The sequence below is a fragment of the Leopardus geoffroyi genome, chromosome A2, assembly GCF_018350155.1.
Source record: "Leopardus geoffroyi isolate Oge1 chromosome A2, O.geoffroyi_Oge1_pat1.0, whole genome shotgun sequence".
In the NCBI taxonomy this organism is placed as follows: domain Eukaryota; kingdom Metazoa; phylum Chordata; class Mammalia; order Carnivora; family Felidae; genus Leopardus; species Leopardus geoffroyi.
In genome coordinates, this window is record NC_059331.1 from 8,641,101 (window position 1) to 8,652,539 (window position 11,439).

At 63.7% G+C, this 11,439-nt stretch overlaps 1 protein-coding gene across 2 annotated transcripts; it reads left to right on the forward strand.

Moving 5' to 3' along the window:
* Positions 1-92: 92 nt before the first annotated feature.
* On the forward strand, positions 93-11,249 carry PRKCSH (protein kinase C substrate 80K-H). 2 transcript variants are annotated; one of them, XM_045492023.1, is made up of 18 exons: positions 93-200; positions 555-715; positions 900-1,016; positions 1,650-1,745; positions 1,849-1,906; positions 2,793-2,910; positions 4,376-4,505; positions 7,066-7,150; positions 7,755-7,833; positions 8,509-8,595; positions 8,903-9,091; positions 9,165-9,264; positions 9,721-9,790; positions 10,014-10,103; positions 10,286-10,360; positions 10,464-10,563; positions 10,647-10,810; positions 10,936-11,249. In XM_045492023.1, exons 2-17 carry the CDS (start codon positions 640-642, stop codon positions 10,791-10,793), a joined length of 1,617 nt encoding a protein of 538 aa, XP_045347979.1. In that variant the 5' UTR covers positions 93-200; positions 555-639; the 3' UTR covers positions 10,794-10,810; positions 10,936-11,249. The 2 variants fall into 2 exon arrangements, with proteins under 2 accessions (XP_045347979.1, XP_045347980.1); XM_045492024.1 differs by having other exon boundaries at positions 8,903-9,070.
* The last annotated feature ends 190 nt before the right edge of the window (positions 11,250-11,439 follow it).

Sequence of the window (11,439 nt, forward strand, 5' to 3'; positions counted from 1 at the left end):
AAGATGGCCGCCTGTGTTCCAGCCCATCCCCTCCTCCACTTGCCACTCCCAACATGGCACCCTCGAGTCGCCGTTCCGAGCCGCGCGGCCTGATGTCGGAAGTGACGAGTCCTACACATTTCCGCTTTCTTTTTTCGGGAGGAACAGTTGGCTGCAGAGCCGGGGGGCGCGGTGGATATTGACCTTTGCCCCGGCCTCGTGTAGGTGGTGAACTAGCGCGGGGGGGGGGGGCTCACCCCAATTTCTTACTGGGGGCAGCCGGAGGGTGTGCGTCAGTAGAGAGGGAGACTGTTAACCCCTTCGGCCTATTGGCGGGAATTGGAGAGCTCACCACCCGCCCCAACAGTGAGCGGAGGTTTTGAGCCACTACTGATAAAAGCAAAGTGAGACTCCCTCTGGCTCAGATTGGGGAGCCCCCACCCCCCTATCGGAAACACATTGAGCCCCCATTGCCCGGAAGCGATGGAGGAATCCAATTGGCTGGAGGAAGAGGTAACTTCCTCTGGCTGGAAGTAGCCCTCTCCCACTGACCTGCCGTCCCTTTCTTGTCGCAGCGTGGGGGAACAGCACATCTCCCCGCAGCCGGCTTCCTCCTCCCCCCTCGCCGAACCAGTTTCCGGCCTGCGAGCTTCCGGCGAGATGTTACTGTTGCTGTTGCTGCTGCCCCTGTGCTGGGCCGTGGAGGTCAAGCGACCCCGGGGTGTCTCCCTCACCAGTGAGTCAGCCGCTGGAGGTGGCAGTAGGGTGTGGGAGGTCCCGACTTGAGCCTTCTGCCTCAGTTTCCTGGCCTCTGGGTAGGGGAGGTGGCAATGCTCAGTTGCCGGGTGGGGGGCAGAGGTGCCATTCGACTGAGAGGGCTTCTTCTGGCCCTGGGCTGAGCCCCTTACCCCCGTCCCCAGACCATCACTTCTACGACGAGTCCAAGCCTTTCACTTGCCTGGATGGCTCTGCCACCATCCCTTTTGATCAGGTCAACGATGACTACTGTGACTGCAAGGATGGCTCAGATGAGCCAGGTGAGTTGTTTTTTTTTCTCCTTCGTTCATTCGTTCATTCATTCATTCATTCATTCATTCTTTCTTTCTTCCTTCCATTCATTCGCTCCTGTGTTGTTTGAGTGCCTGGGAAATACCAGGCCATGTGGTGGTGACCGAGATAGACCCAGCCCTGCCCTCACATGGCTCCCTGTTGAGTGGGGGAAAGCAGGCACTTAGAAGCAAGTGGTTTGTGGTTTGGCGAGGAGGGCCACCGCCCCCGTGGGAGCCCAGAGAGGCCCCCACCTAGCCCGAGGGTCAGAAAGTGAGGTCTCAACTGAATCCCCAAGTGTGCGGACAGTGGAGGTGCCAATATTCAGGGATGGGAGAGCAGGTGGGGTCCAGGGGCAGACAAAGAAGTGGAGGCAAGGGACGGCGGTTGGCATGGCCCTGTTCTGAGCGCCCCGCACGGAGAGGCGGGAGGGGGCATGGGGGGGGGTTATTTCAGGCCCTGAGTGTGGGGCTGCCCTTGCTTCCCTTCCTCGGCATCGGTCACGCTCTCACGCTTCACGTGCTGTCCACGTGCACGTGGGTCGGGGGGCCGTGGTCTGCCTGCGGGTGGATGCGGCATGCTGGCCCTGAGCACGGCCGGAAAACTCTCCCTTCCTCCCGCAGGCACCGCCGCCTGCCCCAATGGCAGTTTCCACTGCACCAACACTGGCTACAAGCCTCTGTACATCTCCTCCCGATGGGTCAACGATGGAGTTTGCGGTGAGTGAGATCACCCGGGGGCGGGGGGTGGGGGGGAGGGAGGAAGGAGGAGCCACCGCCAGGTTTGATTGAGTCCCCCCCCTCCCCCCGCTTCTGCTCTCAGACTGCTGTGACGGTACAGATGAATACAACAGCGGGATCGTCTGTGAGAATACTTGCAAGTACGTGGGTGATGCCCCCTGCTCCCTGGACCTGGCCTCACCCCCCGGCCAGGGAACCAAGCCCCTCTCTTTCCTGCTTTCGTGTATCTGTACCACGCGTCTCGTGACGAACGCTACATTGCCACACGACCTCGGGCCCAGAAGCAGGTGCAGTTGTTTCCCTATTCAACAGATGAGGAGACTCCAGTGTAGAATGAAAAAAGTGACTTCCCCGGGTGTTCCTGTAGCTGGGAGATTTCCGAGCCAGGACTCGAACCCAGGCTCGGTCCAGCGCGGGACTCCCCGATCTTTCAATTGCCGCACTCTTGCGGCAGGACCTGAAACCTGAAATGCCCACAGGCAGGTGGCCTAAACCGCAGAAGCCAGCTGAGTACGAGGCCGTAGGGAGTGGCAGGCGTTATGGCTTCTGAAGGGACAGTTGCCCCTTGACTCCTGTCAGTTGAGGGCAGATGGCCAAGCTACATTCGTTTTTCGGAGAAGCTGGAAGTCCCAGTAAACCCACCTGATGGACGATCGTTTAAGTACGGGCTGGGTCAGGTGCAACACAGTTAGTGATCTTTTTGTCTGGGAATCTGTGATTTCAGTGCTTTTCTTTCTTTTTTGGGAGCCGACTTCTAGCCCCACATCCCAGCATTCCCCAGCCCTTTCCCTAGATCCCTAGAGCGGCTGAGGCTCTGACCACTGTGTTCCCTCCCAAGGACAGGGGTAATGGGCTCTGAAGCCAAGAGAGCCTGGGGAAGGGGGGGAGGAGGGTTTGCCTTTTATGTTCCCAATGGGGAGGGGGGCCAGGGAGCAGCAGGTCGGGGGCTGGGCCCTTTTGGAAGAGGCAGACCTGGCGAGCCCTAAGGGCGTGCTTAGTGGTGCCTGTGTGTCCCCTGCCCCGCAGAGAGAAGGGCCGTAAGGAGAGAGAGACTCTACAGCAGATGGCAGAGGTCACCCGGGAGGGGTTCCGCTTGAAGAAGATTCTTATTGAAGACTGGAAGAAGGCTCGGGAGGAGAAGCAGGTGAGGGACCCCTTGGGGCCGACCCAGGACCATCTGGGCCCTGAGGCCTGGAGCCATGGGCTGGCGAGGCTGGGTTGGATTGACTCCCGCCCCTGACTGGCGGAGTCCCGGGGCCAGTGACCGTCTGTCCGCTGGGTTAGCCATCGGTGAAGCCATTCCCAAGTGCTGGTCAGTACAGGTGTCCACCAGGGCCTCGGGCGGCAGGCTGATGTGGGCTCAGAGGAGCGCCCCTCCTGCTTTTTAGAACAGGAGCGATGCCTCTCTGCATCCTGGTTCCGTGGTACCATCATCCGTAAGATGAGGCCGGTGACCATGTGACCTCCCGGTTCTGGGGGGAGGACTCAGGACATTGTCCGAGCAGCCGGGTTGGTTCAATAGGGCGAGTGCCGCGGGGACTGGAGGAAACTGTGTCCCCGGACATGTGTCTCTTCCTCCCCTGCCTGCCACCCCCTTGGCTGTTAGATGGGTCGGAGTCCTCCACCTGCTCCCGGACTCCTGCCAGACCGCACAAGGGCTTCAGCTGTATTTTGCTGCCCAGGGAAGGTTCCAGGTCTTTCTCACCTCCGTGCCCTGGCCAGTGAGGTCCCTCCCGAGTTTGGGGTGGGGAGGGCAGCGGAGTCCTTTCTGAGTTCAGGGGCGAGTGGGGACGCCATGCGGTGAGGTTGGCTCCAAGTGACCTTTGCCCTCCTGGGGCGGTAGGAAGATCCTGGAAGCGGGCCCAGCTGAGGTGTTGGCCGAGGGCTGAGGAGGAAAATGATCCCGTGGGGGCTTGGGCTAAGACCCTTCAGCTTGGGGCCCCATCCACGCAGCACACTCGTTCCTTCTCAGAATGTCCACAGAGGCCCAGGATGTGCCGTGTACTGGGCACGAGATTGGAAGCAGACCTGGAACTCCCTCAAGGGCAGGTCGTCCAATGAGAGGAACAGACGACAAAGTGACACCCAGGGCCCCTGGAAAAAGGGACATTTGGGGCTATGAGGCATAGAGGAGACTCGTGCCCGACTCGTCTCCCTCCTCCCCCCGTTGTGGGGGCAGGAAGCAGGGAAGGCCCCCGGAGGAGGAGGAGGAGGCGGCCTCTATCTAAAGTGAAGTCCATAGGGTCATACAGAGTTGGCCACACAGAGCGCTCTGGACGGAGGGAAAGCACGTGTGAAGGATTGGAGGCAGAGAGCATTTGGGGCCATCTAACTGTTGTTGGGGTAGCCGTGGGCTACAGTTTGAGATAGCCGTGGGCAGATGCTGCAGAAGTGGGCCTGGTGATACGGGACCTCGGGGGCTACGTTGGGGTGTTCGGGTCTCCGGCAAGCCGTGGGGAGCCACACGAAGGGGGAGATCCAGGGAGGTGTGTGTGTGTGGGCCAGGTCGCCTGTGGCCGCCGTATGGTGTGGCGGTGGGGGGGCGGCGCTCGGGAGGAGGAGGGCAGCACGCAAGGAGAGGTGGAGCGTCGTGTCTCTGGCCCACGCAGGAGAAGCTCGCCGAGCTGCAGGCCGGAAAGAAATCCCTGGAGGACGAGGTGGAGGTGCTGCGAATGGCGAAGGAGGAGGCTGAGAAGCCAGAGAAGGAGGCCAAGGACCGGCACCAGAAGCGGTGGGAAGGTGCGTCATGGGGTGGCCACGGCTGGCCCGTGTCTCCTGCCCGGGAGGAGCCTGGGCCCGGGAGACTCTTGCTCGTTATCGTTATCTGCTGTTTCTTGGCGTCTACCAGCCTTTTTTTTTTTTTTTTTTTTCATTTACTTATTTTGAGAGAGAGAGAGAGAGAGCGCGCGCCCGTGCATACGTGAGCAGGGGAGGGGCAGAGAGGGAGAGAGAGAGAATCCCAAGCAGCTCCGTGCTGTCAGCGCAGAGCCCGCTGCGGGGCTCAGCCCCACAAACCTGACCTGAGCCGAGATCGAGAGCCGGGTGCTCAACCAGCCGAGCCACGCAGGCGCCCCGTGCGTCTACCGACTTTTGATCGTGGTGCCTCTGCTCCCCACGCACCTCGGTGTCTTTGCCTGTCAGTCATCGGATTTGAAACTTATTTGTAGGAACCATTTGCAGCTCAGCAGAAGTGATTGTGTTCTGGGAGGAGAGGTTTTTCTTTCTGCCAGCCACGTGGGAACACTACCTTCGGTGTGGGGGGAGGGGGTCTCCCGAGTCCAGATCGAAGGCTGGAGATCCCTCTCGGGCAGAGTGAGCCGAGGTGTGAACACAGGCTAGGTGATTTCTGGCCCAGTCTCTCCTTAAGGGGATGGCCCTGAGGGGTCACAGCTTAGTTACCCCTTAATGGGGCGGGGGCGGCTCTCCTCCCCACCTGGGGCTTTGATTTCGCTCTCCCTGTGTCCCATGTTCTCATCCAGACAGACATCCCCATTTGCCAGGAGCTTCGTACTCTTTTCCCTTCCTGAGTTGTTCTTCGTCCCGGCAATCTATGTCACCTTGGTTGCTTGGAGGTGGTTTTTTATGCTTTGTCCAGCACTTTCTTGCCTGTGGCGGGTCGTGCTGCCATTATGGGAAGTCAGAAGCCTCGGCCCCGGTTCTCACAGTCTGTCTGTCCAGTGGGGGTCACGCTGTGGCAGCAGATAGTGGGGGGGGGGGGGACGGGCGGACAGGAGGCCACACGAGACCAGTTGAAGGACATAGCATTGCCGGAAGGACTTGGAAGCGTGGCCCTAGCTGCTCATAGGGCTGGTAACCAGGAGTCGGGCAGCCTGACTCTGAGTCCACACTGATGGTTCCCATCTCTCCGACTGCATTCTGTGTCCGTCTGTCTGCCCTGGCTGCTCATAGTCAGTAATCCGGGAGTTCCGCCAGCCAGCATTGCTGGAATGGCTGCTACGTGCCAGGCACACCGCAGGTGCCAGTAGTTCAGCACCGAACAAGATGGAGAAAGCCGCTGCCTGCCGAGGGGAGGAGTGAGCCAGGCAGGGGGCACAGGTGCAAAGGTCCTGAGGCGGCATCGTGTCTGGTTTCTAAGGAGCAGCAAGGAGGCCCTGTGGCTGGAGGGAATGAATGAGAGTGTGGAGGGAGACCAGGGCAGGGCCTTGGGGACCATGGGGAGGGCTTTTACCCCAAGTGAGGTGGGAGCCGTAGAGCTTTCAGAGCAGCGGAGGAACAGAAGCCAGGAAACCAGGGAGGAGCTGATCGCGTTGGTGCAGGCGAGCGAGGAGGGGCTGGACTGGAGTGGGGGGCGTGGGGGTGGAGAGAAGTGGGCAGGTTCCGGATCCGACCTGAAGGCAGACTGGAGCTGTTGGGCCCCACCTGGGGCAGGTGAACAGGGAGGCCTCCCGTCCAGAATCCTCGTGGCGTCTGCGGACTCCCTTTTTCCTCCCCTCAGCACGGGCTGTTTCTGCCCCCAGCCCCTGGCTTCCCCCGTCCGCTGCTCTTTGGAGACCCTGGGCTTTGTTATCTCCCCTCTTTCCGGGGCAGTCTCCAGCTAGAAGCATGCTCAGGCTCTGTTGGTCAAATGGCTGTCCCCAAGCCCTGCCTTCCTCTCCCTGCTGTGACGTCGGGGAGTCTCTTCCCCGCAATCTGACGGAAGCTGGCCTTGCCGCACCTTTTTGCGTTTCTGTCCCTGGCTCTGCCCTTTGCCGGCCCGGTAACCGTGGGCAGGTCCCTTCGTCCAGCCTCCTGTGTGAGAGGGACACAGTGCCAGCCTGGTCTGCTGGGACACTGCGGGGTCTCCGGGGGGGACCCACAGCGTGGCCGAGGAGACGCTGCTTGCCCCGCTAGAGAGGGCTGAGTTGAGGCCTGGTATACAGTATGAGCTTAGCAATTGCAGCTGCGTTGTGGCCTCTCTCCCTCCCCCCAGCCTACGTGGGGGTGAGGCAAGCAGGGGAGGTGCCGTCGGAGCAGAGGCACAGCTGTGGCCCCTTGTCCAGCGTCCACCGGCCGCAGCCCAGTTCCTGCTCTGGTGGGGCTGGCTTTCCCTTTTCCTGGGACGCTCCCTGCCACCCCCCCACCCCCATAAGCCTTCCTGTCTTGGCCACACCCCACCCCAGAGCCCAGCTGGAGCCCAGTGGGCCTGGTGGGGTGCGCCGGCTGCTTCTCGAGGCGGCCTCCCGGACACGGGAAGCCTACGCCTGGTCTCCCCCCCTGCCCTTGTGCGGTCTGCCAGCCCCTTCTTGTCGGGGCAGGGCCGGTCTCGGGGTGGCGAGTGACAGAGCTGGTCCCTCCACAGAGCAGCAGGCTGCCTCCAAGGCCCAGCGGGAACAGGAGCTGGCAGCCAGTGCCTTCCAGGAGCTGGACGACAATATGGATGGGTTGTGAGTCTGCCTGGCCTGTCCCGGATCCCGGGCTCCCTCTTCCCACCTCCCCCTACCCCACGCCCCAGCCCCACCTCCCCTTCGAGTCCTCAGCTAGTCCCAGATTATATCTGAATGAGCCTCTGCTCGCTCAGGTATAAAGTGGGTCCAGGAAAACCTTGAGGGTAGGAGGTGAAGGAAACTACCCCCTCGAGGAGCCACGCGAGGTGACTGGGGGTCCCATTACTTTTCTCAAGTCTGTTCTGTGGCCTGGGACTCTTTGACAAAAGCCAGACCCCTTCCAGTGCCACTGTGCCCCTGAACTTGCTGGCCGGCCCCAGGCTAACGGCTGAGTGGAGGGTGGGCTGCTGGGAAGAGGGAGTCTGTCTCTCCTGGGAGCCCCTGGAGGGTTGTGGGGTCCTCAGGATGGGGTAGGAGACGGGGGACTGGGCCCCACTCTGACCCCAAGGCCAGAGCTCACCCTCTCCCACCTCGTGCTGCCCTCCCCACTTTTGAGGTCCTAAAACAAGTTCTGGGGAGGGGTCCTGGTTGGGGGGTTAGCAGGTAGCTGGCCCGGAGCCAGTGGGCCTCACCCCTCCATCGGCCTCTGCCTGCACCCCTGCAGGGTCTCAGTCGCTGAGCTGCAGACCCATCCAGAGCTGGACACGGATGGTGATGGGGCCCTGTCTGAAGGGGAGGCTCAGGTATCTCTTCCTCCTCCTTGTCCTGGGACTTTCGGAGGGCATTGCCCTAGGGTGACCTCAGGGCTGGGAGGCGGGGGGAAGGGGGGGACAGGCTGCTAAGGACTGTCCCCAGGGCCCCACCTGACCTTGCCTCCATGAGGCAAGAGGGTAGCAGCCCTGCTTTCCTCCCTGTCCTTTGGGACCTGGTGGCACCACACGGGGGCCACGGGGGCATCTGGTTAGGAAAGAGCCCCATGGTGCTCCCTCAAGTGTGTGTATGCACTCTGCCCCCCTGGCATGCGGGTCGTGGCTCCCTGGCCTAGCCGGGTCTGGATCCCTGTTGCTGGGTCCTTCCCTGCCTTGCCTGGGCCTCTGCCTCTCCCTGAGGGCCCAGCGGCCTCGGGCACTTGTGTTCTGTAGCCCCCTCTCCCTCTCTGTCCCTCGGTTTCTCTCCCTGGCCTCTCCGGCCGTCACCCCCACCTGCCCCCCTCCTCTGGGTCCCCTCCTCTTTCCCTCGGGCCGGTGCTGCCCCCTTCAGCCTGTTCCACTACAGCCGGCCCGGCCCGGGCCTGGCCATGGGTGGTCAGGGCCCATCCGTGCCTGGCACCGTGGCCTGAGGCCCCCCTCGAGAGTGCCTGGGGCACAGGGGGGCGCGCGGAAGCCCTGACGTTGACGCCACCCCCGACACGCACACAGGCCCTTCTTGGGGGAGACATTCAAAGTGACGCTGCTGCCTTCTATGACCGCGTCTGGGCTGCCGTCAGGGACAAGTACCGGCCTGAGGTCAGTGGGGGTAGGAGAGGGGATGCGGCACCCCCTCCCTGCCCAGTCTACCCCCCGCTCCGCCCCCCCCCCCCCCACCGACCAGTGCCTTACAAAAGAACTGCCTCTGGTTCTGGCGCAGGGCCACCCTGGCCAGCTGGGTGACCCAAGCACCCTCCGTGGAGGCCCCCCCCACACAGCTAATCTGTCCCTCCCTCCAGGCCCCTCGGGAGGGGTGGAGTCACCGAGGCCGCCCATTGGGTGATGGTGTGAGCTGGGACCCGAGCCACGGCCGAGTCCGTGGCACGACTACCCGCACCCCCACCAGGTGCTGCCCACCAGCCCCCCGCCCGCACCTTCGGAGCCTGACCTGACAGAGCCCAAGGAGGAGCGGCCTCCGGTGCCCTCACCACCCACGGAAGAGGAGGAAGAGGAGGAGGAGGAAGAAGAGACAGAGGACGAAGAAGAGGACGACGAGGAGGCAGAAGATTCCCAGGTGCAGGGGGAGCAGCCCAAGGTGTGTGTTTTGGGGGAGAAGGGGGGTGACTGGGCGGGGGCCGGGTCACTCGCTGACTCTGCCCCTCCCCCAGGAGGCCCCGCCCCCACTGGTGCCCCCGCAGCCTGCAGCCAGCCCCCCCGAAGAGGACAAAATGCCACCCTACGACGAGCAGACGCAGGCCTTCATTGATGGTGAGGGCTGGGCAGGGGAGGGAGGGGACCGTGTCCAAACCTGTGCCCCCACGACCTGTACCCACAGGGGCCCGTGAAGCTGGCCTCGCTTGGTTCCCAAGGTGGGCTCGCATTGGCCCTGAGCAAGCCTGGCGGAGGGGGGGGCGGGGTGGGGGGCTGGGCCGTCCTGGAGGGGGCATTTGGAACTGGAGAAACCTTCGACGCCCCTGTCAGCCCCAGGGGCCCTCTCCTGCCTCTCTGCGCTGCGGCTTGTTTGTGTCTGTGTCGTCGGGTTGGCGGGTGAGGAGCCAGCTAGGCCCCGAGAGTGCCGGCCCCGCTCCCTCAGGGGTTGAGAGCCTGGGCAGCGGGGTGGGGTCTGCTGGCAGGAGCGGGTGTATCTGCGGCCCCCCCCCCTCTTCTTCCCGGATGGGGCCTGGGGCACCTCTGACCTCCCCCCACACTGCCCATCCCCTCCAGCCGCCCAGGAGGCCCGCAACAAGTTTGAGGACGCCGAGCGGTCCTTGAGGGACATGGAGGAGTCCATCAGGTAAGGGGGGCGGGGTCTGGCTGCAGCAGGGCTGGGTTTCCAAGGCCGCCGAGCTCCCCAGAGGAGGTGTAATGGGAAGTTGCCCAGGCAACCTCCGCTGAGCAGTGGCTCCTGCAGGGAGGGTCCCCAGACGGTCCAGCCCCCGAGTGGGCCTTCCCGTGCTGTCCTGAATGAGGCTGTGGCGCACCCGGCTGCCCCTTACCTGCTTGGCCTCCCCTTCCAGGAACTTGGAGCAGGAGATTTCCTTTGACTTTGGCCCCAACGGAGAGTTCGCCTACCTGTACAGCCAGTGCTACGAGCTCACCACCAACGAGTGCGCCCCCCCCCCCGCCCCCCCAGGCCAGCGGGGTGGGAGGCGGGGCCTGGGCCAGGACCCAGGGGAGTGGGGGCAGGGGCTGCCTTAAGGGCGGTCAGTGGAGTTTGGGGCGTCCGTGTGGGCACGTTGAGGAGGCCGGGGCCCTGTGTCCCCTGCCCACCACCCCCTTCCTGTGACAGGTACGTCTACCGGCTCTGCCCCTTCAAGCTCGTCTCACAGAAACCCAAACTCGGTGGCTCCCCCACCAGCCTCGGGTGAGTGGGCTCAGACTGGGCTCCCTCTCCCCGGCCCCCCCTCCCCCATACCGCCCCCCCGCCCCCCCCTCCCCCCCACTGAGCCCACTCCGCTCTCCCGCAGCACCTGGGGCTCGTGGGCTGGCCCCGACCACGACAAGTTCAGTGCCATGAAGTACGAGCAAGGGACGGGCTGCTGGCAGGGCCCCAACCGCTCCACCACTGTGAGTGCCCGAGGGGCTTTGGGGGGTGCCGCGGGGGCCCCATCCCGTCCGATCCCACCCGAGCCCCTTCCCGCCCGCCCCAGGTGCGCCTGCTGTGTGGCAAGGAGACGGTGGTGACCAGCACCACGGAGCCCAGTCGCTGCGAGTACCTCATGGAGCTGATGACGCCGGCCGCCTGCCCGGAGCCACCGCCCGAACAGCCCACCGAAGGCGACCACGACGAGCTCTAGCCCTCCTGGGCGCGGAGGTGTGCAGGGAGCGGGGGTGCGGCCAGGCGCCAGGAACACAGACCCGAGCGGCCGCCGCTTCTCTCCCCGCCCGCCCGTGCGCCTCCAGCCCCCTCTCTCTCACTTGATCTCTCTCTGGTTCCAGAACCTCAAGGCATGGAAATAGCCCCAGCGGCGCCACCCACCCGCCTGCTCCTCAGTCACGGACCAGGGCCCGCCCCTCCGGTCTCCTCGTCCTCACGGTGGGGCCAGAAACCGCGTGGAGCTTTGTGCCCTGCTCTCGGGGGGGCGGGCAGGGCACGGCCACGTTCCCAGGCCCCGGCGGCCTCCAGGGGTGGAGTGGAGGAGTTCGCCCTCCGTGGGTGCCCCCCAACCCTGCCCAGGGTGTCTGCCTCCCTCCTGGTGGGGACGAGTGGCTTGACCTGTGACCTCAAAACAATAAACGTGATCCCCCAACCAGGTCGCGTCTGTCTTGCTTTGCTCCTGTCTGGAACGGACCCCTGGGACGGGCAGAGGGTGGAAGGCAGGGCCGGCTCCGCAGTTAGGGTCTCACCAGCCCCCGATTCGTATCTGAGATGCCCCATCTCTGCGATGGCAACGAAGCCCAGCACCACAGGACAGACGGACCCTGGGCCACGCCCATCTGGGT